A 24,321-nucleotide genomic window follows, 5' to 3' on the forward strand; every position below is an offset into this window, starting at 1 on the left:
GAGCGGCATTTCCCGACGATCACTTGTCGTACTGGTGCATTGCCCAGGACAATCGGCCAAAACAGCAAGCACAGAATTCTGCAGGATTTTCCATTCCATATTGGCAATCTGTCATATTTCGTCATTGCAAATAACGTGAATGGCATCTGGGTCCTCGGTGGAGCTTGCAGAGAATCCTAAACGGCGATCCACGGCCTTCGACCCAGCCTTCGCTACTAGGAATTGGTGCAGAAAGCCAGAAACAACGTGCCACGTCAGAGTCTCTGGGCTTTAGTGCAGCTGCATATGGTTCAGTAATATGTGGAATGTGTCACGGTTCGTCTGCGGCGAGCGCCGTACATCAATCCGATCCTATCATTTCCGCCATAAGAGCAAGTGGGTGATGATGAACACACACATGAGCGGGGGCAAATGCATGATCCCTCTTTGCAGGAGTGAGAGATCAGCTGAACGAAAATAGATCTATCTGGCCTGCATCCCTGATTTTGGGGGTGTGGCACAAGAAATTTCAATTGCGTGTTCCGTGTCCTTAAACCCGAGTGCCAATGATAGAGCCTCAGAGACTCTAGCACTACCAATTAACTGAGTGCTATTGGCTGACAGACACGGACCGGAAAGGCGCAGCAGGGGTGGAAAGACGGCCGAGTCTGAATTTTGATAGACTGGCGATTAAGGCTCGGCAGGAATAACACAAGGTGACAGGGGTTAATGGTTGCAACCACATGCTGAGACCCAACATGGATTACCATCATTGCCCAAATGCAGGAAACGTAAGAGCCACGAGGAGGAATGAAGGCAATAAATCGGGATGTGCATGCATCTGCAATCACACAGACAGCAATATCGGATAGATACTTCTGTGGATAAACATGGCGTTCGGTCAGAATCCCGTGTCGGTGCTCATGATAGATGAGGTAATGAGCCAATCAATAATGGCAGCTATCAAAAAATCGCTTCAGGATAGAACAACCCATTGGGGTGGAGTCACAAGTGGCGTGCAGAGTCCCGTCACATTCGCGAAGGCAGTAGCTTTTCTGTTGCATAGAGACAGGGTTATCCCTGGGCATAAAAGCGTGATTATTGCATCAATACGACATCTGGCAAATGCCGGGACCGACTCGGCCATGCAGGAGTAGCCATGCAAAACGCAAGAGAATCACAAGCGTCGAGTCCATGCGAACAGCATCCACATGAAAGCGGGGAGAGGCAGATGGCGACAGCATAATTGCAGTAGTCGAATCTGGAAACTAGAGTATTGCAGCCATGAATTGAGGGATTTTCGGCCCATCGTACATCATCGCCATGAGGCGGGAATCGCTACGGCTGATGGTTGCATGCATCCATGAAGCAACTGATTGTTCACGGTGGCTCCATTCGAGATGCAATGGCCATCATACCGTCTCCACTGCTTGGAGAACTGCTCACAGCCAACCGGATCAACCGTCAGGCAGGTGCGATGTGAAATCCACGGACTGGAACCACAGATGATAAGCCATCGGGCACTGAGAAACGTCGATCAACAGTGGGACGAGGCAAACATGGGAGAATAGAGTCGTGGCATACAAACTTCGAAACATAAATAAGCCTGTCAACGCCCCTATGATGCCGTGAAGTTCACAATCATCCCTCCGGTTTCACAATTCGAGTCTGAAATCTTCAAGCCAGCCCAATAGATCTTCCTCATAAAAAGAATTCATTCGAAATTTGTTTCAACTTTGTTGAGCTTCCCGGGTCCTTTCAAAAACAGACAAAGGTCGGCCTATCAAATCCGACAAGCTCGGGTGTACTGTCAGGTGCAACCAATAGCAGCCCGCATTCAAGCTGAAACAAAGACGGAGAGCCGTGAGCAAGTGAGTTATGTTGTACTTGCAGATTGAGCAGCACTGACAGATCTGATAGGCATGTGCTTTTACAACCAAAAGAGATTTGCGTGTGGAGACTGGAGCTGGACCAGCTTTGCCCACCGATGCAACTATGAATATCGCACCGGCGAGACATGCGGTATGAGACTCGTCAACATCACTGAGAATGAGAAGACCAATTGTCGTCTCTGCGAAAAAATCGAGACCAAAAATCGCCGGCGTAGTGCCGAAGTCGACCGTTTGGACCGGTGGAAGCGAGAGGGTGCCACACTTGTGGCTTCCATTGATCGGTCTCACAAACTCATTATGGACTTGGATAAAGAGATCCGCGCCCTGCAGCGGGAGCGGGACGAACGAAGGAGCACTCTCCTAAGATAGGATTGGCTTGGATTTGTAAAACCGGTGTTCCTTTGGTTAATTTTTCTTTTTTCCTCTTTCCCTTTTGGACAGGTGAATAACAATGTCTTGACTTTTGTGTCGGGTCCTTCGTGGGCCAATTGTCCTGTCGTTTTCTTGTTGCCTGTCACTGTTTCTTTAGGGGGATGCAGCGAGTTTCATGTTTCACCATTTGTCCGCGACATTAAGTCCAAATCGAGTTTCTGCAAAGTGATGGGAAAGCCGTATCGCCTTTGAAAAGATTGACGAGAAATTTAATTGGTTCAAACTCCGTATTGGTTTTTGTTGATAGGCTGCTAAGCTCCCAAAAAAGAATGTCAATAGGGACTAGCCCAGTCATAAGCGCCCTTTCTCCTGGGTGAGCGGTTCGCTGAGACAGATCGAGTCTCACAGGACAAGGAGTGGAACCTGCTGCAGCCAGACAAAAAAGCCATCGAGGCCTGACAAATATCAAATGGCCATTCAAAATCGACCAGTCCTTGAAGGAAGAGCAATGGTACCTGGTGTCAGAGCGAGGGCACATAGTGGGACAAAATGCCCCTCATAACACATGCCTGCACGTGATGACCACCTGCTTAGATAACCTAATAGAATGAACCTGTCAAGAAGATATCTTAGTAGCATCATAGGAAAGAGGCGAATGGAAGTGGAAGTGGTTCTGCTGGTTAGGAGTGTTGTGAGAAGAATCCAGGGCTAGCTGGGCTAAATAGGTTCCACTTCCCTTGCTCTATACCGTGGACAACTCCAACATTGCGAAATCAATCCAGCTCTAAAACGATAGCTTTGGGCGATCTAAGTAAAATAATGACAGGTTTAGTAGGTATAACTGAAATTGAAATCGACAAAAGTAAAAAGTGAATGCGGTAGTGAACTGAAGACTACAAAACAGCAAGCTGGGGAACTATATATCATGGCACTATAATCGGAGAATTTACTTCTACATGCCACTAAGCAACACCCGTGCTTCTTCAGTCTACGTGTACCTATCTGCTTCAATATCTTCAAAGCACAAAGCGTCAAATTGGAATGCAGAACTGAAGGAGAGCGCTGAGACTAGGCCGATGTGCATGCCACGTCACAAGAGAACAGCACCAAATGCAGCCATAAACAAAAGCCCACACGACAGATAAAAGATCAATGTTTTGTTTGGACATGAGGTGATGCTATGATATTGCAACCGGATGATTATGGTCAAACTATTGGATTCGAGTATCTGAAACGGAAAAAGAACAAGAGAAGATTTAATCTATTTTATGTCACCAGCCTCGGGCTCATCATCGACCTTGGCCAGCCCTTGTTCCCGGAGAAGGGAATCAATCTCATCTGCAGTCCATAGGTGGTGGTAGATCTTGCCATCCTTGGTCTTGCCCACTGTTGCAAACTCGACTGCGTAAGGTAGAAATGTTAGGACGAAAACACAATACAGAAATGACCGTAAAACTCACTCTTCTCGCTGCTCAGCTTTGTGGAGTCCATAGTCTTGCTCAGCACCTTGACAGCCATAGCACAAGCCTCCTTCAGATTGCAGTCCTCCTTGTAATCTTGCTTGAGGAGACTCTGCGCACTTGCGTTGTTTGCGCCAACGCTCGTCGCTTTCCAGCCTCCGTAATTTCCACTGGGGTTACTCTGGTACAACTGGAATTGACGGAGATGGTCATACCCAGCGTAGATGAAGGAGACACCGAACGGACGGAGACCTCCGTGTTGGGTATATCCTTGCTTCAGATCACACAGTCGACGGACAAGTTGTTCGCATGGAATGTCTTCGTTGTACGTGAGGAGGTAGCGTTGGGCGTTCTGGCGAGCATAGTTGATCAGAATGTTGGCATCGGCGTTCATACCCGCAACGGCGCAGATCATGTTACTGGAAATCATTAGCTACTTATCTCAATACTAAACACAGCAAATCTGGCTATTTTATTTGAGACAAAGGTAGTGTTGGCGTACTCGTTGATTGTGTAGAGCTTCTCAGCGGAGGTATCCTGCTCCAGCAGCTTGCTGGTCACCTTCCTCTCAGCAGCGAGGACAATACCATCCTTGGCTAAGACACCAAGGGCTGTGCCAGCGTGAGAAATAGCCTCAAGCGCATATTCAACCTGGTAGAGTCGACCCTCTGGGGAGAAGATGGTGGTCTTTCCAAAATCGTCATAGGTTAGCTGGAGCTGCACAAGAGGAATGACGGTGTGCACAAACCCTCGAATCGTATCTCCGAGACATCGTGTATGAATAAAAGAAAGCGAAAAAAACTCAAAATGGGCTAAAGGTGAGGGTTGATTGTGCGAGACAGGTGGTTCGGGATGGTGAAGGTCGATGGTGAAGACGTAGAAGCTCCAGGCAACTCGCCCTGGCGCGTCCTCTGTCATCCGCCAAGCTCGGACCACTTCACCACACCAAAGCTTCGTTGCGACGATTTCACCACCTTGACCCGCAAGTACGGATTACAAGACCGATTTGCCCATTACTTTGCATTTTAAATTGATTCATATCGATTGCTATGCTCAGATCAACATACACCGCTCCTCCTCCTTTGCCGTCGGGGTGGACACAACATCGAGCCCCCACAGGTTGGTCTTGCGCTGGGTTCGAGTGAAAGGTCTTGGTTCTGACTATTAAGCCAGGTCATTTGTACTATTACAATTCTTCCACAAAACAATCGACATATACCCGGCCTCAAGAAACAGCTCCTCAGCCCATTCAGGCTGCTCCAGACACCCCAGAAGCAACATACAATCCAGAGACGCTACCTCCGTTTTCTTCAACACCATATGGACCAATAGGGTTTGCCTCGGGGCCGGCGCAATTTAGTCCACCACAAAACTCCCGCGGCCGCGGAGGATTCCGCGGTGGGAGAGGTTATCATGATCATGGACGGAGAGAAACCGAAGATCGACCAAGAGCGAAGCATCCTATTCCCGACTGCGCCCCGTGGCTACTAGTAAAGACAAAGCTTGGGAGGAGATTTGTGCACAATCCGGAAACAAACGAAAGTTTTTGGAAATTTCCAGAGCAAGTTTTGAAGGGTGTGGTTGACCTCGAGCGTGAGAAAAAGGAAAGGAAAGAACGGGGTGAGCCCGAGGTACCAGCCAAAAAGGAATCGCCTTCACCACAGCATGGTCGTATAGAGCCTGAGCCGATACCGCAAGAGGCGGAACGTGCAGATTATGACTCCGACTATGAAGAGGTCGAGGTTACAGACAGCGAGGGAGAAGACGGCCAACCGTCGAAGCGTGCACGAGCTGAAAGTGAGGGTGTCAAGGATCAGCCGCTAGAGTTCAACGAAGAAGACATGGCATATCAACTAGCAGCCATGGGTGAAGATTACGGACTAGACCCCGGGGAATATGGCGAGGTCGGGGAAGAAGATTGGGAAGAGGGTGCAGAGGGCCTGCCGCTGACCGAAGCCGATGCCGAGGCCCTCTTCCGCGACTTGCTGGATGACTTCCGAATCAATCCATTCACGACATGGGAGAATGTCATCGAAGAAGGCCGCATCATTGAAGATACCCGGTATACCGCACCCTCGAACATGAAAACACGACGAGAGATCTTTTCCAATTGGACCCGGGACAGAATCCAAGATGTGAGAGAACAGAAAGCGAAGCAGGAAAAGACCGACCCGCGCATTAGATATCTCGCATTTTTGCAAGAACACGCCACTCCGAAGCTTTACTGGCCAGAGTTCAAGCGCAAGTACAGGAAAGAGCCTGAAATGAAGGACTCTCAGCTTGGAGACAAAGAGCGCGAGAAGTTCTACCGGGACCACATCTCGCGTCTCAAGCAGCCCGAAAGCACTCGCAAGTCAGACTTATCAGCCCTGCTCAAATCTGTTCCCTTGGACTTGTTGCATCAGTCATCGAACTTGGAAGCCCTGCCAACCATTATCATCACCGATATTCGTTATATCGGACTCGCGCCCGAGGTTCGAAATCCGTTGATTGAGGCATACATATCTACTCTGCCTCCAGCGCCGGAGGTACAGATGACGGCAGAAGAGCTAGAAGAAGTCGACCGAAAACGAGTTGAACGGGAGAAACGCGAGAGGGCCCTTGCAGATCGGGAGAAGCGGGTGGAGGAAGAGAAACGGAGGCAGCGAGGAGATCTTCTCCGTAGCAAGCATCTTCTCCGAGAAGGCGAAGCCGAGATTGAACAGGCAATGCATGTCAACAAGGACGGACTAATGAGCTACATGGACGTTGATCAGACAGCAGACGAGGAACAGAAGCCGAGTCAATAATAGTTGGTCACTGAATATTACATATCACCTTTGTCGAGATAAGGACAGTCGTGTTCATATTGTACATCAAGAGGCAATTTGATTATACCAATGCCATCCGGTTCCTGAGGGTATCACTGTAGATGAGGGAAATCATTTCCCTTCACGTAAACGATTCATCATTCCACCATCGATCCGATCATTTAAATCTCCAATCATCCCAATCCTCGTCGTCATCGTCATCGTCTTCACTCTCGCTCTCAACTTGCTCCACTGCGCCAGATCCTATCGGCTCATCCTGTGTCTTGTCTTCGGCGCGGGCTTTCCGCAGCTCCTCGCGTTTGTGTTTGAGCCTTCGCACCCGCTCTTCCAGCTGATCCATCTCATCAAACTCTTCCTCCAAAAGCCGTGCGGCATCCTCTCGCTCCCCTTCCATCTCTGCCTCACGAGTGCGGGCTGTCGACGTCTTCGATCTCTCTTGTTGTGCAGCGAGTTCTGCAGCTGTCACTGGCGCTGCGGATATTGTGGCCTCAGCTGTAAGAGCGGCTGGTACATGGGGCTCATCGGACTGGGCGGCGACCTCGCGTTCAAATGCTGCCCATGCCTCTTCGTCAATAGGTGTGGATGGATCTTCGCGGGGGTGCGTAGTTGGTTCTTCTGCAAGGTCTGCAGCTGGCTCAACAACCTCTTGTTCGTTGTCGAGTGGAGGTTCTGGGCCAGCGACATCATCCTCGACTTGCTCCGAACCTTCATCCTCTGTAGTGTGCTCGGTGTTTGTTGCGCCAGAGGCAGACTGGAATGTATCTTGTTCCGCAGCACGAAGCTTCTTTCGCATTACTCCATCTCCACTATCAACCTTGCGCTTTTTGGTGACCCGGTTTCCTGTCGTATTTGGCTGAGATGTGCCCTTGCGGGAAGCTAATTCACTGCGGAGTAGGGATCGGACGTCGGCCATATCCTTCAATTTGTAAGGATAAGAGATATGGTATGGTAGGTGAAATAAGTTCAGAAACAAACTGGCGGAAATAAAAGAGCCTGTGATGAAGAGTGGGGAATCTGGAGAAGCTCAATCTTAAGATTCACCGAAGGGCATTTCGCCGCGAACCTGTGGCTGGTGACAAATAGCACGTGATGACGCATCCAGTGAATGACAAAGACGGGAGCCAAGCCACTTATTCATCTCTCTTCTTCTCCTCACATCGCATCGCATCTCTTTTCTATCTAACATCTTTCAACCATCCTTTGGCGTTATTGCTTTCGCCACTTGATCTTCGAGCATTACTGCTCCAATCTCAACTCAAACCGTCTAGCCCTATTTTTGACTGCAAAGTGCGTGATTTGGGCTCAAATCACTCCACGCGACCCCGCTTAGCGCCAAGTGTCGATTTGACGCGCAGCAAGGGATTGCACAGTCCACCATAACACCCGCTTGAGCGCGTTCTTTGTCACCGCGCGTCAATCCAAGAAATATTGCGCAGAGACTAGATCGGTTCTTTTATTCGATCGAGCAAAAGTGTGGGCTAGACAGTGACGCTGTTGTGCTGTCTTCTTGTGTATTACATTAGCGCCTTGAGCCCGTAGAGACTTTTGTCAGCCTGGGGTAACACCTGAATTTCGAGCAACTGAAGAGACCTATTATCCTGCCACGCGCTGTAGTACGCGCGTCAAATCACCATTATCATGGCCGGTAAGCTTTCGTACACCACCACTACACACATTGCTATCCGATCACTTTTGAGTGGCAGGGCAACCCCAGGTCTGGGTTGCGACTATCTACCAGAAGACAAGCTAACAGTGAGATTAGATGAACCCCGACGCTCCGGCCGAGCCACCAAAGGCCAACACAAGAACCTTGAACTGCCAGATGATCACGCAAAAAAAGGCAAAAGCAAAAGCCCGAAAGAAAAGAGCGCCAAGTTGTCCGCCGAACCCACACCCGGTCCTAGCGAAGCTGGGGGAGACGAAGAAGAGATCATCCGATGTATCTGTGGTGAATATGAAGAGGAAGAGGATGTGGAGCGCGATATGATTTGCTGTGATCAATGCTCAGCATGGCAACACAATGACTGCATGGGCCTCACATTCGTGAAAGGTCAAGAACCAGATCAATACTATTGCGAACAATGTCGACCAGAGAATCACACAACCCTCTTGGCCAAGATCAACGCGGGCGAGAAACCCTGGGAAGAGCTTGCCGAGAAACGTCGCCAAGAGGCCGAGGAGAAGAAGTCCAAACGGAAAAAGGGCAAGAAAGGAGGCCGCAAAGGAAGACCCAGTGAGAGCCGGACGGATGCCAGCACACCAGCTCGCACTGCGCCATCCACCACACCAGGTCCTAGCGGTTCTCCTGCACCAGCTGTGTCCGTCGTGTCTGCCTCAGCCGAACCGGAGAAAAATGGCCATGCTGTTGATTCTCGGCGATCCAGCACTAACAAGCGCAAACTTGATGAGGCAATGGAGGCAGAAAACGTAAATACCCCCATCCCACCCAATCATCACATTCAAAATGTTAACTTGCTTATCTATCAGGGACCACAGGTGAAACAGCAACGGGTATCCCCACAGTCTACACCGGCAGCTATCCCAGAGGCAACGGCAATCCGAATCAAGACAGACACTATCCCCGAGGCGCGTGCCATTGGAGCCCTGGAGGAGTTGATGCCTGCCCGCAAGAGTGTGGCCACACACCTCATCAAGTTGTTTGTAGACCAGATTACTGCGGCACTGAAAGCTGGCTCTTTTACCTTGCGTGCGAACCAGTCAGTGGAGGACATGGCACAGCAACTGGCTCTATCCATTGAGGATGCCACGTATGAGAGTATCTGCGGACGGTCAGGCGAGCCGAATGAATCATATAAGGCGCAATTACGGTCGATCATATTCAATGTAAAGAAGAATACTTCTCTGCGAGATCGTCTGCTCATAGGTAGTCTGTCCCCTAAGTTGCTGTCTCAGATGACATCGGCGGAGATGGCTAGCGAAGAACTACAGCAGAAGGACGCTGAGATCAAGCGAGAAGCGGACAGACATCACACCATTATCCAGGAACAAGGCCCTCGGATTCGACGCACCCATAAAGGAGAAGAGTTGATCGAGGATGAACACCATGGCGCGAACGAGTCTATTTTCTCCCGCGGACCCCGTCGCGCTGTGGGGGATGACGGCAGTCCAACCCACAAAAGCCCTACCAGCCCCATGGGGCCACAGCGATCAAAGACAGAGATAGATGGATACGTTCGTGGTCTATCACCCGAGGGTGCTCACCATGACCACGTCTTCCCTGAAGTGGCTCCCGCCATCTACGAGCCAGTGCCTAGTGGCAGGGTCCAAGCAGATGCTGAGATCGATCAGCTCTTGCGCGACGATGAACCTTATTCACCTCCTTATTCGCCTAAAGACTTCGACGACGACGGCACCATCTGGCGCGGTAAAGTAACGATGCCTCCAATCGGGGAGTTCTCCTCGTCCGCGAAGCATGTGGGAGGCGCGGACTTGAGTGGCCGAATCCCATGGAGTCAACTAGCGCCCGCCACCTTGGTTGTTGATGGTCGTATCGATATCAGACGAGCAACTGACTATCTATGTGGCCTTCAGTTCAGCAAGTCTACCGATGTGTCTGTGATAGCAATTAGCAGTCCTGATCAGCCCACGGATCGAGCAGGCTTCGACAAAATGTTTGACTACTTCCATAGTCGTGGCCGTTATGGCGTCATTGGAAAGCACCCGCTGTCCGCTGTTAAAGACACCTACATTGTCCCAATGGAGATCGGCACCACAACGATGCCCGAGTTCATTGAGCTGCTGGAAAACATCTCACTGGAAGTCCCCATTACTCAACGCATACTTCTTACCATTTTCGTTGTCAAGACCGGCGAATCCAACCCTTCATCTGTCCAGCCGCCATCCCACCAGGCTAGCCAAGAGCCACCTGTCTCTGGGAGCCCCTCAGTCGCGGCGACTCCTCAGCAGCCTCAGTTCAGCGCTGGAACTGCACCAACTCCTCCCTCCCACTTCGGTGGATTCAACTCGAATCCCGCAACGTACGGCCAGCAGGCCCCTGCACAGCAAGGCCAGCTCACCCCTCAACACCAGCCTGCTCTAACCGGCCTCCCCGCCGCGGTGCAAGTCCTCGGCTCACAAGTTGATGCCCCCGCCATCCAACAACTTCTGAAGACTGCGCCTAACGTGGACATGGCGCAGCTTAGTGTCGTTCGCGACATTCTGGCTCGCCAACCTGCTGCCGCTGCTCATTACGATACTTTGATGCAGGCTCTATTTGAGACCCAAGCAAACGGCCACGTGCCTCAGCAGGGTGTGTAATAGAGCTATTCATTCCCATGATAGCCATTTTTTTCCTGTACAGTTTATCCCATTTTGTATTTCCTTTTACAAGGCTGCGCAATGCTAGTCAGGTGTTCAGGTGAAATCTCCAGGGCTGGGAAACGGGTTTGTTTTAGGAAAGTGGAATACCCACCACCAAATGTTTTCGAATTTTATGCTGGTTCTCTACTCGCAAAAATGGAACCGATTCTAGTTAGTATCTTATACGGCTTGTTTAGCCCTGGGTTTATTGTAGGCAGATTGTAATCATGCTCTGGTAAAGTTCTGCATTTGTAGTCACTAAGTTCCATTCTATCACTAGTGATATGTATTATTTCTCTATTATGACACAGATTGAGATATTCCATCCTACCAGGTGGAAAGATAATATATTATACACGATTTCTTGTACATCTTTCAGTGTTGTGAGATATCGACAAGAAGCAGAAGAATGAAAAATGAAATGGATATTGAGCACTTATCCTATGACCTCCCTAACCGTCGTTTGAGCATCATACACGAGATAATAAGTAAAAACGCCTGCGCTATGCAACGGGTCCAGAGCCCAAGCTTTCAAGAACGAAGTGAAGTCAACGAAAATCACCATCCTTCACCATCCTTCACCATCTTCCACCTCCGCGGCGCCGATATCCACCGCCGCCGCCACCACCACCACCGCCATATCGAGGACCCCGACCAGCACCGGGACGACCACCAGAGGTGTAAGGGTTATCATCTTCTTCATGGTGACGAATTGGTGGAGCCCGGCCCTTCAGCTCGATGCTCAGCTTCTTGCAGTTCTTGCGCATGTCTGAGTACCCCATGTGCATTTTTCCGAAAAAGTGATCCGCCAACCGGCGATCGTTGTCAAGACGAGACAAGTAAGCACCGCAAACGTCACATACTTGTAGCTTCTGGTGGCCAGATGGCCCAGAGGTATCTTGAAGGTTCTTGAGATCGCGCTCCAGACTCTCCTTCTGGTGCTTGGAGGTGCGGACTTTGTGCATTTCACTGAGTGCTAGTGCGACAGAGCCTGTTTCGCCGAGAATCGAGACTTCTTGGAGACCGGAGTTGATGGTGTTGGAGAGGTCGGCAATTTGTTTAAGCTATATAAGAAGTTAGTGAACTCCAACGGAGTCCATCTCATTGGAGATTGAAGATTGAAGTAAAGTTAGACATACCAGGTCGTTCGTCTGCCGAATCTCATCCGGCGTCTTTTCCAGTCGGCGCTGCGCAGTGTCGATTCGGCGGTCACAGTCGTCAATGTACTTCTGCATGTCGCGCAAGTAATCGAATTCGAACCCCCATTTCGCCTTCTCTGAGGTAGGCGCAGTGTCATATTCTGTCTTCAAGCCTTCACTATGGACCTTGGGGCAAATTCCGAGATCTTGCTTGGTGTTTGTGAACAGGTCGTGCGGGCAGGTGCCAACAATGTAAGAACGGCAAACTTTGCTGTCTGTGATTGCGAGCTGGGAATTGCGACCCTGTGTGCCAGTTCCAGTGAGCTGATCAGCTATAGACAGAAGCAATGTTAGCTCAACTTAAAGAGACTTGTTGGGAGCTCGGAAATTTTGAGAGTCACAAAAGGAGCAACATACCTCCCATGAGCTGCTCAAGCAGCTTTCTCTGTTCTGCTGCCATGCTGACGGTGTCTGCACTAAGCTGGAAAGGAAATGAAAGACGAAATTGTGTCAACGGGCTGATTGGCGGCAAACGACGAAGTCTTTTGCTTTGGATGCTTTTGGCGCCAAGGAAGGCGGTGAGGCTCCGCTGTCAACAGCATCTCGGGGATTTTGGCGTTTGGCTTTGATCTTTCTTTCGATGTGGAGCTTTTATATTGACTTGGCGATTACTGAGGTCTGATTTTCTGGGGCCATAGTCAATATAGGCTCATCGCTTCGCCGAGACCCCCTGCCAATTGACCAGTGACAACCGCATGGACGAAGACCGAGCTCCGGCAAGCATGAAGTCATGACGGTCCTTTCACTATTCTCACTTCCTTTCGTCGCGCTTATTCTCTCATTATGGAGCTCCTCTGCCTTTGCGTCATCGGACTATCATGAGCACCTCCTCCTTCAACCTCTCCCGCAGTCCTCCTTGCTAGCTTCTTTTAACTTCCGAAGTAATACGTCGCAACAATCATTCGACCAACAGCATTTTAGATATTTGCCTCGCGCGCTTGGTCAGATTCTCCAACACGCCCACACAAAAGAACTACACCTCCGCTTCACCACCGGCAGATGGGACGCTGAAAGCTGGGGCACACGACCATGGAACGGCAGTAAAGAAGGAGGCACTGGCGTCGAGCTTTGGGCGTGGATTGATGCCCCGGATGATGAAGAGTATGCTCCTCACTCGAAATATGTTATGAAAGACACACAATGCTGATTAACTAGGGCTTTTGCCAAATGGATCACCCTGACACAGTCCCTATCTGGTCTATTCTGCGCCTCACTGAACTTCGTGGACTCGACCCGGACCACTCGACCTGTGGTTTCTTTTGAACCGGCTGGGGATCACTCAGCTGCTGATCAGCTGCACCTTTTGCATGGAACGCTTCCTGGAGAGGTAGTTTGCACAGAGAATTTGACTCCTTTCTTGAAGCTGCTTCCTTGCAAAGGCAAGGCTGGAATCTCTTCACTATTTGATGGGCACAAGCTGTTCGATGCCGCGTGGCAGAGTATGTCCGTCGATATCCAGCCAGTCTGTTCTTCAGATGGAGAATGTGTGGTTCAGATCGAGCAAACCGTGGACATGGTCTTGGATATTGATCGCTCCAAGCGCTCTCGTTGTGCGTACTTTTCACCGGCATACTCTGCCTCAAGATTGCTAACATGGATCTAGCGAACCCAATTCCTCGGCCTGTGCCTAATGAGCAGCTGGTTTGCGACACTTCCAAGCCCTATAATTCAGACGATACCTGCTATCCGGTGGAGAAGACAAGCGACAAGGCATGGAGTCTTGCGGAAATTTTTGGGCGAAGCCTAAATGGTGTTTGTCCTCTAACAGATTTCGATGGGTCTAGCGACCAGAGTGTCTGCCTTCGAGTGCCTCACGAACGGGGTGTCTTCATATCCGAGGAGGCCAATGAAATCAAGAAGGATGATGGCTTTACACGCTGTTTCAAATTGGCGCCCTCGGTTCCCTTTGATCTTTCGATCCCGCAGCAGCCAGCTAACACTGAAGTTCCATTGGACGAGCCTGTTTTGCATGCGGAGCGAACTATCGTTGGCCACGGCCAGGAGCGCGGTGGAATGCGCATTATCTTTGGCAATCCATCCAACACCAGCGCAGTTGACTTTATCTACTTCGAATCTCTTCCGTGGTTCCTGCGACCATATATACACACTTTGCACGCAACAATCACAGGACACGATGGAGTCCTGCGCGAGGTCCCAGCCTCTGAAATCGTCAAAGAAACGTACTACCGGCCTGCTATTGATCGCGAGCGCGGAACACAATTAGAACTGGCGCTGTCTGTCCCCGCCGCATCAACTGTCACGCTGACTTACGATTTCGAGAAAGCCATTCTTCGGTACACCGAGTACCCGCCTGATGCTAATCGAGGGTTCAACGTTGCACCTGCAGTAATTCGGATCTTGGATACGGCCCATAATGTGCCGATCTACATTCGTTCAACGAGTCTGCTGCTTCAACTTCCAACCCCAGATTTCAGCATGCCATACAATGTGATCATTCTTACTAGTACTGTTATTGCACTTGCTTTCGGAACTATCTTCAACATCCTGGTTCGACGAGTTGTCTCTCTAGATGAGGCTGCCGCCCTCGGAGCCCAGACCCTCAAAGGCCGGATACTGGGGAACTTGGTGGCCATCCGTGATCGACTCCGCGGCAAGGATACCAAAGTGGATTAGTTCACATTTGAATAAATAATCACAGTTACAATATTTAGCGGTTTCAAAGCTCCTAAATGACCTGTAAAAGCCTAAAATTAGTTATATATTGCTCTTCTTCACAGAACCTGAAGACCTGTGATATTGAGGCCGGAAATTTCCGCTGTCACTAATTTCTTCACAATCGATGCACCTAGGAGGTTGTTCACACAAAACTGCCTCTGACCTCATTATTCGGAATCTGGTAGTACATATTAATGCAACACGTGGTCACTTGGTTGGACCGGCTCGACCAATGCTTGAGCCCGACGCGAACGCTTGTTGGACATGCTCCTCCAAATGCAACACACTGTCAACTCCCTTCCAAAATATGGAATCAATCCGCAGAAGGCCAAGATGGAGGCAAGGCAAAACATCAGCCTTCAGACGCATATCCCGGCGCACTTTGTTCAGACAAGTGACCCATTTGTCTGCCTCGTTCCTATCAACGGAGGTGGCAGCCATATTCAGAATTTGGAAACAGATGGACGAGAATGCAGTCGCACTCCAGGCCGGCCATAAAACCTCGAAGTCTTCCGGACGCAGCTCGTGAATGAACTCCGCTGCCGCCAAAATGCAGTTTTCTGCCCGGTTCCGAGCCTGCTCACGCGCCATTATATATTCGGTCTCATTCAAATTTTCAACGGTTGGCTGCAGAAACGGCCTCAAAATAGCGCGGGAAATACTCAGATGAATATAATGGTAGTTCATCTCGAGTGTTCTTCCTAGTCCGATTGGTCTGCCTTGATTTAATGATCTGACATCGGTCAATGGTACAGATACCGGTCTGTGCCAAGAGAAGAGACTTTCAAGCAGTGGACCGGTTAATGCGACGGTCTTGTGGTAATCAGTACACATGGTATTAATGGCACGAGGAGAACTAATATTAGTGAGTTGCGGATAACGGCGAGACAGTGGACAACGGACACGGGGATTGCCTTACTATAATTGCGCTAGAACACGATCAAGTAGAGCGTCGAGTTCCGCTCGCTTCATGATATTCATCCAGGCTAGAGGGTCAAGTCCACTGTCAGGTTGATCCTCTTGACTAAGACATGTCACGAGCCAGTTATCATAATGCAGTAAAGGTGGCCGACCAAGGCTCAATGCAAGCCATTTGTCTGTCGAATAAATGAAATACGACAAACGACGTCGCTGCGCAATTTGCCATGGAGGTATTCGCCATGACTTTGAATCTAAATGTAGTCCAAGGGTATGAGCGCAAGCAACAAGGGTGGCGAGCTGGGACCATCTGAAGCCACTATCCAATACAATTGGGTTTGGATAAGGTCGAATGGCCAAAAGAAGCATTGTCTGCACAACACAAAGCTTCGGTGCGTGGATCTCATATGGAAGCGCTTTGTTGATAATCTCGTATAGTGCCACACCTGATGGCTTATCATACGCGAGATCAATGCATAGTCTTTCGTCAAATTTAGTGAAGGGCTCGACTATTAGGTATACACTCGCAAGGAGGTATGGCGGGCTGGTGCTGGGGTTTAATTGGCCTGGTAAACCAAGTATCGGGTAATCCGGTGCGATGATTCTCTCAAATAAGTTAATAAGTCTGAGACCGATATCTGCCGGGACCAAGGACTCGAGTTCCTGCCTCAATTCAAGGGTCGAAACGTTCTCGCATCCGTTTTCTTCTCTGCTGGCAGCAAATATTGAGGGCTTTGACAGTAAAAATTGAGTTGGCTCGGGCCCTGAAGAGACAGAGTGAATACTGAGATTTTTGAAATGAGAAGCCCCAGATGTGTCGTATTGATAACGACCAATCAGAAAAGGGTCCATGTCACCACTACTGCCGAGCAATTGTGGTGTGATTATACCCTGCGTATCAAGGCAAATGGATGAGCCATTCTCCTGCATAAGCAATGGAAGGCAGTTTGCATTCGATGAAGCTCCGGCTTCCGAATGGTCAGTCCCTGGAAGCCCAGGGGATGGGTAAATAAAGCTCCCTGGACTAAATCCAGTCGGCCATGTGCCATCTCCAAAGTCACCCGATAACGATACTCCGGCTCCATTAAAGAAATCATGAAACCCTTCAGGTGCAGCAACCGAATGATTTACCCCATGATCATCAATCGGCATCAAGATATCGTAGTGGACTGAGTCACCAACTGGTGAAACCGCACGCAGATCTGAGCGTGGGTTTATCTCAGTTTGCTGGGGTATATGTGAGCTGATCGCTTCGGAGAAAGGCTGGCGTGGCCTTGAGGTCGGTTGTAGAAACGTGCATTCTTTCCCATGAAGTGTACAAAGATAACAGGGAGGTGCTCGATCAATGCGACAAGCTGCCTTCCTAGAGCGACAGGAATCACAAGCGCGGTTCCGCTTACTCATGTACCTACGAGCTCTGCCTGACATCCTTTCATTGAGAAAGTTGTCATGAGCACATAGTAGATTAGTGGCTAAACGAGGGTTTAAGAGATACGATGTCCACACAGTCAAATCCCAGCCCCACATTCCACGTGACTATATCTGGGTTCCAAGGTTCTTGGATTAATGTGATTTATTATCACTAAAGGTCTATTCGAGTTTCCATATAAATATGATTATACTGAATACAAATCTTGCACTAATACTTTCAAATCTCCACACATTGCTTGTGCTCTTTTTAACTATCGGTACAACTATTCTCGGAGTCAGCTTCCCGGGTCTACTACTGCAGCCCATTTTGTAGGGTTTTGCCATTAGCTTAACTCGAAGTCAAATTGGCTGTTTGAATGCAGTCTCAACGACTTGGTTTTTCTATTCTCAAATATTGATTTAATTGCCCTTTTCGAGAAAAAGCCGCCGTGAAAATGGATCCCAGACCTTTTTAACCGGGACGGCCAGTTCCGAACTGGCCCGAGGGAAAGTTCTGAGCGCGCAGCACAGACACACCCTAACTAACACCAGGTAGACTCTAGAGGTCCCCCTCATCTACCAATTCCATCTACGAACTAGTACTGTGAAATAAATGAGGACAGAAACATAGCGTGTGAGAGGAGCCAATAGAATGGAAAGTGTTGGTACTCGTACTTTGTACATATACAGTGTGATCCCTACAGGGCTGCATTTTGGCCCCAACAGATCATCCTCGCCTACTCCGCAGAAAATAAGCCATCATTCCAAGTCGAAATAATTTCAGGGTCACAACCTGGGGCCACCCGGACTATTAGGAAATGCACGTGCTGAAAGGCCCTCCAGGGCTCTATCCCTCTAGGAAGTTGCATTACAGTCCTTCGCTAGGTTTGGCGACTGCACTTTCCGAGGACGCATTCTTGAACTGTTGGATTGATACGCTTCCTTCACTTTTCTCTCGCTACTAACTAATTGCTACATTGATGGGCTGTCTTTTTGGTGATAACATTCATAGGCTTGACGCTTTTATCAAACAACGGCCTGGAGGGTTTGAATTAACTGTAGATCGGGATACGGAATACGGAGCACTTCTGGTGATAACTTGATGATGATGATTATGCCCAATTTATTTACCCAATGTAGCTAGCACTGTATATATGGTGCCATGTATGCGCGAGTGCCGTTGGGCCCGCCGACAGCTAAAAGGTGTTCGCTAGCCCTCATGACGATCCAGAGCGGCTCTAAAACCAAGCATTCAGTTGGTCGCATTGAACGTAACATTGAAATAATGCTAATGTATGTAGGCCATCTTATCACGCTCTCTTCATGTACAGCTCAGCCTTGCGAGTTTCCAGTCTTACTCGCAGCAACGCAGGGTTTGTGATCTGTCACGTAGTACCTGCTGGATGGCTGTATGATCGACATGTACTTCTGTCTTGGCTACGGCTGATCGACAGCCAACACAGAAAATGGTTCAGCCTATCAGCGCATACACGAGTCCAAATTCAGATATTGGGCTGTCAGCCTGTCAGAACCTACGTTGCTGCCTAGTAGGGATCCAGGAGGGTTCCCACCCTGGGAGAGAAATCCCTCTGTCCCCTCGTTCAAGTTTACCCTTACAGCGATTAAAGTCCCTGTCTGGTTCCACCATATCAACTCTTTCACTTCCCCACTGTCTTCTTTCTCTTACCTGAATTCTAATTGAATCATCATTCAACATTGTCAGCCTTCCAAAATGGACCACCTCCGTGATTCTCTGCTGAGCTCTCTGCTGCCTAGAGACACACCTTCTACCGCAACGATCGACCATGCTCGCAGAGATCAGGAAGGTACACGCCAGTGTGTCGCTCGGGGTGAATTTAAAGAGGTTCGAGACATGGCCTTCAGTAACCGGACCTGGGTCGTTACCAGCCGATACTGCGATATTGGAGATGGTGTAGACTCCCTTGAAGGCCACATTCATTCCCTGTGGTATATGTACTACGAGCTTGGCCGAAACATCTCCTCCGACGCACCTGAACATGAGGGAATAGTCCTCGATATCCTCCGCATTCAAGGGATGGGGCCGTTGATTAGACCTGCGCGCGGAGACTATGGGATTGATATCGCAAGAACCGTCGACGGCACACTGTGGAACGATCTCCCCTTCTTGGTTGGCGATATGACCAATTTCTGGGTCAATCACGGTGCTTCTATGTCGGGAACACACCGTCTCAACTTTGCAACATTCCTGGCTAAACTTGCATCTACTCGTGTCTCTAAGGATAGGCTGTGCCAAATTGCTCTTCTAATCTTCCGCACTCTCTTTGAAAGCCCTCAAGTACTTCGCAGTGGTGAAGAGTCAAACGAGGAAGATGTCAATCGAGGTACCAAGCAGCTTGAGGCCTTTCATCTATTACCAGCTGCTGTTGCTTGGCTGAAAATAGCAAGCCACAACCTTCTTTTGCTATCAGAAATGTATTGGAACGACTGCCCTAGCCACATTAGTAAGGGTGGTGAGGATTTCCTTGAATCGGAGCTCGGACAGCGATCACCTGCTGGATTCTCGCCATGGAGATACATGTTCTGGCTGAAGCGACTTCATGAGATTCAGGAAGTAGCCAAGGAGGCCAATGAGAAAGCCCTGGAGGAGCTTGCCACTGATGGCATCCAGTGTATGATCAATACAATCAAACAAAGGGATGCTGAGATTCTCAGGGTTTATAAGAATGGTGGCGATGCCCTGCATCAGGATAAGCATCTTTCGTGCTTAAAGCCCCTTGCACGCGTTGAAGAGCCAGAGTCGTAAAGACTTGGATGAAGTTTCGAAGGAAAACTCGAAAATTCTATGTAGACATTCCCCCTTCCTCTCTTCTTTCTCGGCCTCTTTGGGTCTTCAAATTAAATGTCACTCTCTCTGCTCCTTTCATTTATCAAATCTACATCTGCTCTGTCTTTTAGAATGAAGCGGTGGCGAAATAGAATGCCTTTCATATCTAAATTCCACGTCCACAATAGTTCTATCCACATATCCTTGAGTTATGCCTCTACTCGGTTGAATTTGGGCGTACTCAGTGACTATCTAAATAACTAGTTAATTAGTTCCAAGGTTACAATATATATGACTAAGAATATCGTGTATTTTCGGGTTATTGGATTCTCCGGTCTGATAGAAAGTACCATCATCTAGGGACGCAAAATAGTGGCGGTTTTGGATGGGGGCGATTCAGCGCTCGCTATCCAACACGGATGGAAAGCTAGCCGTTTCTACTCCATAGCGTCAAATTCTGTTTTTTTGTCAATCCCAAGGTCCTCAAGTTTCATTTGCCGACTAACCAGATGATAATCAATCCACTCCAGCGAGCCTGAGACATAGAAGAGATACAAGGCCATTGGCCGACTTTTCTTTACCCCGTTAGGCAATTACCCTAAGTACCAAAACATAATACTGGAGCCTTGAGGTCTTAGTCCGTCTGTAGTTCCTCCGTAGGTACAGCAAAATAACGAGTCCATCTCCACTTCAATGATTTTTGAGACTATATACTATACGAAGCTAAGAACTAGTCTTCATAATCACAACATTGTCAATTTTGGCCTTTCGATTTCAAAGGACTTTTGATGACTATATATACTATTTAGATTGTGACCCCAAAATTATTTCAGCCCTAGGCGAGAATCAGATCCGGGTCGGGCCGGACCACAAAAGACTTGGCGCATGAATGGAATTGATCGCCCTAGTTCGTCGGACTTTCACCCCAGCCTTGTAGCAGGCCACAAGGCTGTGTATGCAGGTTTGCGGGTCGACCGATGGGGCAGATCAGTAGTACCGTTAGAATTGAGCCAATGATAGCATTGCCTATTCTATACCCCGTATGGACGACATACTCATCTATTCGGGGATCTGAAGGTCATCATTCCTCCTTCCAACATCACCGAGAGTGTAAGGCCATCCAGATCTTAAATATTTTGCTATCGGATTGGTTGCCTCGATCCTTCTGCGCGGGCTATCACGCCCCAAAGTGGTACAATTACCAACAACTCGGCTACTCCACCTAAGAGATCATATCAACTAATAAAGTTGGGTTTTTTGGATACATGAGACATATCTTTCATTGGATAGCTTGGACGACCTTTTGACCGCGGCCCCAATGATGACTGCATCGAATTCGAGGATGGTATTTGTCAAATATTGCAGGAAGTATCCGGCATTGTCTATATAAGACACCTTCACGGCGCTCCAATCTGTAAAGTATCAATCTCATCAACACCATTTCTATCTCAACTACTATACCGCAATCTTCTACAAGATCAATATTCCACCATGCAGATCACCAGCATTGCCATTGTCCTCTTCGCCGCAATGGGCGCGGTTGCCAACCCCATCGCGACCGAGTCGGATGATCTTGTTGCCCGAGACGTACAGCTTAGTAAATTCGGAGGAGTAAGTTCTTCTTATGAGATGTCTATATAGAGATAACACTGACCTTTCTAAACCACTCTACAGGAATGCAGCTTGAAACACAACACGTGCACATACCGAAAGGGTGGAAAGGACCACGTAGTCAATTGCGGTTCGGCTGCCAACAAGAAGGTAAATTCCGGTTCGATTCCAGGCCAATTTATCTGTTCTTATCGTTCAACCTTCATCTACAGTGCAAGTCTGATCGCCACCACTGTGAATACGATGAGCACCACAAGACGGTTGACTGCCAGACCCCAGTTTGAACCAATTATACAGTTCCGCAAGAAGCAGAATCCTTGGCTGTTTTGACTATTCCCTAGCTCATCATAGGCCTGGGATGGTTCGTGCCTCTCAATGCCAATGATCTTACGTCAAGGAGGGCTTGGAACAAGCAGTGGATTCTGTCTGTATTGGGGTGATGTATTCGTACATTCCAAGTGTTTCTCTTTGTTTACAGTTCTTGTTATCACCACACTCGTTCGGTATCCAGCTAGCTCTACTTTTATCAAAATGCTGCCTATTGACTGCCTATTCTATTGAGCAATATTACGAGTAGCAGTAGCATTTCTGACAGTTTTCAAGGTTGTTGGCCAGCTGTAGATTTCGTTTACCCCGACCTCTCGCAAAGTTAATTTTACCACTAGACCAAAATACGAATCCGTACCCAGCCTAGACCTGGCTTTGAATCTCCGCATGGGTCCCTACCCCGGAACCTCGAACTGTTGTAGTTCAGAGGAATAATTTATTGTTTTCTCATCGATAAGCATGTTTAGCAATATATCTCAATTTCAAATAAATCAGAAAGTTGCATCATTGCGGTATTGAAAATTACATCACTGAACTATAGGAAATATATATATCTCAATCACTATTATATCAAATTTCTCAAAACTCCCTAGAGTGATCAGATATCATATGGAGAGTGATGGGCTACAGGATAAAGTTTATATTGACCACCGTTGTTGCAATATCATGTTGTAATTTATCGCTTTTACTATGTGTTTTGGGGTGCGCAGCTCGGTTGCATGCGCAGCTCGTTTACCGAATACGTTAGTTCCGTAACTAACACGAAATGAAATTTTAAGTTATCGTGCGGATAACCTTGTCCCCGCATTGCCCGGGCCGACCTCGGGAAGTAAAAGTTAAGGTTGTGATAACATTCTTTTATTGATATCAGTGTGCATGGAGCTTAGAATGTAGGGAGGAAAAAATCGGGACTTTCTAGAAAAAGTCGGTATATCCTATAGGCAAAACCATGCAAAACCATGCAAAAAGAAAAAAAGAGAGAAAGAAAGATTTACTACAGACCAATATAACATGGCATCATGCTCAATTCGAGGGAACTTAGAGCTTGAGCAAAATAATCTTTTGTTTCTGTTTTTTGGTACATACTCCCCATTACTATTCGCTCTTGCCGTAGTGCACTTGCCGAAGCATCTGACTAGTGTCTTCGATATACACAAAGCTTTGTGAGAGTCCCCTTTCGGGGTGATTGAAGTGCCCGAATGCATGTGGCACGCCGGGGTATCTCTTCATTGTGACGTCATTTCCAGCCTCTTGCATAAGCTGACCATAGTACTCTCCTTCATCACGCTCAAGATCAAATTCTGCTGTGATGATGTGTGCTTTTGCAAGGCCTTTGAATGAAGGAGCAAGGACAGGTGTGCATATCCACTCTTTTGTCAAGATTCTTTCTTGGGTGGCTAGAAAAGAATGAGTAAATGTAGGAAGAGAGTTGCAAGAGGGGAATAGAGAAAGAAAAGGCTTACCGTCATCGTCGCCAAGCCAATACTTCAGGAACCATTGCTCTCTGCTTAGTGGTCCCCAAGGAGAATCATGGAATAGCAAGACACTTTCGTAGGGACAAGTAAACTCATTCAGCTCCCGGGTTCTTAGACAGTAGCGCATATCTGTCGCCGGAACTATCATTAACTGAAGTTTTAACTCAATGCCCTCGTCACGGGCGAGATGCGCCATTACTGCAGTCATTTGACCTCCAGCCGAGAGACCTCCGATAGAAACACTCGAGGGATCAACATTGAGCCTAGAGGCATTGGTTATTGTCTGTCCAGAAATCGTGTTAGCGAAGCAAAAATCAAATGGTATTGTTTTTGTATTTACCCATTTCACAGCATCCCATGAGTCGTAGATGCTGGTAGGATAGGGAAATTCCGGAGCCAGTCGGTAGTCCACATCAATCACTTTAATTTGCGCTTTGTTACACATGTGCCGGCACCAAGCAGCTTCGGAGTTGAGATTGCCAAGGACCCATCCACCTGGAGTCAATGAACAAGGGTTAGCAAATCCACGTTAGAGAGCGTAAGGGTAAGTTGCGTACCTCCATGGAAGTTCAAATGAACGGGGAATGGACCAGGTCCTTTTGGCGTATATACCCTGATCATGATCTTTCCAGCTGGTTGAGAGACTGGGATCTCTATGTCCTCAACACGGAAAACGGACGGACCTTGAGCACATTTAGTGCTTGTTAAGACGATTTAATCAAGACTCTGTCTTACCAGGGCATGTTGGGTAGGTGAAGCTATACGTGGCGGGACTTTTCCGATATTCCTCAAGAGATAGCTCGTCGGCTCTCACCATGGAGCTGCCGTGCTTTTCCCATAGTTCTACCCATTCAGGATCCAATCCACCCAAGAGCTTGTCTGGTATAGACAAGCGCCCCTTCGTCCCTTCTACCACGACCGATGTCGGTGTACCTACCACGACTGACGTTTGTGTACTAGCCATTGCTATGTGTGAACCAATGAGTAGGTTGGCAATAAAGAGAAATTGAAAAGATGGTAAACGGTCAATCTTAAATGAACGATTAAAATGAATCAAAAATAATTT

At 48.4% G+C, this 24,321-nt stretch overlaps 12 protein-coding genes across 12 annotated transcripts; 6 read left to right on the forward strand and 6 right to left on the reverse strand.

The window, feature by feature from the left end:
* Positions 1–1,901: 1,901 nt before the first annotated feature.
* N7518_004902 (uncharacterized protein) lies at positions 1,902–2,240 on the forward strand (the record flags this gene model as incomplete). The annotated part of the gene is made up of 1 exon (XM_057185829.1): positions 1,902–2,240. The coding sequence occupies one exon, from the start codon at positions 1,902–1,904 to the stop codon at positions 2,238–2,240; it is 339 nt and encodes a 112-aa protein (XP_057042599.1).
* Positions 2,241–3,504: 1,264 nt separating this feature from the next.
* pre9 (proteasome core particle subunit alpha 3) lies at positions 3,505–4,475 on the reverse strand (the record flags this gene model as incomplete). The annotated part of the gene is made up of 4 exons (XM_057185830.1): positions 3,505–3,644; positions 3,704–4,122; positions 4,206–4,390; positions 4,452–4,475. The coding sequence occupies 4 exons, from the start codon at positions 4,473–4,475 to the stop codon at positions 3,505–3,507; spliced, it is 768 nt and encodes a 255-aa protein (XP_057042600.1).
* An 80-nt stretch (positions 4,476–4,555) lies between these two features.
* N7518_004904 (uncharacterized protein) lies at positions 4,556–6,492 on the forward strand (the record flags this gene model as incomplete). Its single annotated transcript, XM_057185831.1, has 3 exons — positions 4,556–4,689; positions 4,761–4,822; positions 4,877–6,492. The coding sequence occupies 3 exons, from the start codon at positions 4,556–4,558 to the stop codon at positions 6,490–6,492; spliced, it is 1,812 nt and encodes a 603-aa protein (XP_057042601.1).
* Positions 6,493–6,670: 178 nt separating this feature from the next.
* N7518_004905 (uncharacterized protein) lies at positions 6,671–7,426 on the reverse strand (the record flags this gene model as incomplete). Its single annotated transcript, XM_057185832.1, has 1 exon — positions 6,671–7,426. One exon carries the CDS (start codon positions 7,424–7,426, stop codon positions 6,671–6,673), a length of 756 nt encoding a protein of 251 aa, XP_057042602.1.
* A 725-nt stretch (positions 7,427–8,151) lies between these two features.
* On the forward strand, positions 8,152–10,791 carry N7518_004906 (uncharacterized protein; the record flags this gene model as incomplete). The annotated part of the gene is made up of 1 exon (XM_057185833.1): positions 8,152–10,791. The coding sequence occupies one exon, from the start codon at positions 8,152–8,154 to the stop codon at positions 10,789–10,791; it is 2,640 nt and encodes an 879-aa protein (XP_057042603.1).
* Positions 10,792–11,411: 620 nt separating this feature from the next.
* N7518_004907 (LUC7 domain-containing protein) lies at positions 11,412–12,432 on the reverse strand (the record flags this gene model as incomplete). The annotated part of the gene is made up of 3 exons (XM_057185834.1): positions 11,412–11,897; positions 11,973–12,304; positions 12,390–12,432. 3 exons carry the CDS (start codon positions 12,430–12,432, stop codon positions 11,412–11,414), a joined length of 861 nt encoding a protein of 286 aa, XP_057042604.1.
* A 330-nt stretch (positions 12,433–12,762) lies between these two features.
* gpi16 (GPI-anchored transamidase subunit GPI16) lies at positions 12,763–14,666 on the forward strand (the record flags this gene model as incomplete). Its single annotated transcript, XM_057185835.1, has 3 exons — positions 12,763–13,133; positions 13,188–13,582; positions 13,636–14,666. The coding sequence occupies 3 exons, from the start codon at positions 12,763–12,765 to the stop codon at positions 14,664–14,666; spliced, it is 1,797 nt and encodes a 598-aa protein (XP_057042605.1).
* A 249-nt stretch (positions 14,667–14,915) lies between these two features.
* Positions 14,916–15,395, reverse strand: N7518_004909 (transcriptional regulator family TF; the record flags this gene model as incomplete). The annotated part of the gene is made up of 1 exon (XM_057185836.1): positions 14,916–15,395. The coding sequence occupies one exon, from the start codon at positions 15,393–15,395 to the stop codon at positions 14,916–14,918; it is 480 nt and encodes a 159-aa protein (XP_057042606.1).
* Positions 15,396–15,626: 231 nt separating this feature from the next.
* Positions 15,627–16,556, reverse strand: N7518_004910 (fungal specific transcription factor domain-containing protein; the record flags this gene model as incomplete). The annotated part of the gene is made up of 1 exon (XM_057185837.1): positions 15,627–16,556. The coding sequence occupies one exon, from the start codon at positions 16,554–16,556 to the stop codon at positions 15,627–15,629; it is 930 nt and encodes a 309-aa protein (XP_057042607.1).
* Positions 16,557–18,768: 2,212 nt separating this feature from the next.
* On the forward strand, positions 18,769–19,821 carry N7518_004911 (DUF3632 domain-containing protein; the record flags this gene model as incomplete). Its single annotated transcript, XM_057185838.1, has 1 exon — positions 18,769–19,821. One exon carries the CDS (start codon positions 18,769–18,771, stop codon positions 19,819–19,821), a length of 1,053 nt encoding a protein of 350 aa, XP_057042608.1.
* Positions 19,822–21,333: 1,512 nt separating this feature from the next.
* N7518_004912 (uncharacterized protein) lies at positions 21,334–21,737 on the forward strand (the record flags this gene model as incomplete). The annotated part of the gene is made up of 3 exons (XM_057185839.1): positions 21,334–21,453; positions 21,517–21,603; positions 21,666–21,737. The coding sequence occupies 3 exons, from the start codon at positions 21,334–21,336 to the stop codon at positions 21,735–21,737; spliced, it is 279 nt and encodes a 92-aa protein (XP_057042609.1).
* A 1,138-nt stretch (positions 21,738–22,875) lies between these two features.
* N7518_004913 (alpha/beta hydrolase) lies at positions 22,876–24,219 on the reverse strand (the record flags this gene model as incomplete). The annotated part of the gene is made up of 5 exons (XM_057185840.1): positions 22,876–23,177; positions 23,244–23,538; positions 23,596–23,750; positions 23,813–23,938; positions 23,991–24,219. 5 exons carry the CDS (start codon positions 24,217–24,219, stop codon positions 22,876–22,878), a joined length of 1,107 nt encoding a protein of 368 aa, XP_057042610.1.
* Between the last annotated feature and the right edge of the window lie 102 nt (positions 24,220–24,321).

This window comes from Penicillium psychrosexuale (genome assembly GCF_028828465.1).
Source record: "Penicillium psychrosexuale strain IBT 29551 chromosome Unknown utg000003l, whole genome shotgun sequence".
Taxonomy (NCBI): Eukaryota; Fungi; Ascomycota; class Eurotiomycetes; order Eurotiales; family Aspergillaceae; genus Penicillium; species Penicillium psychrosexuale.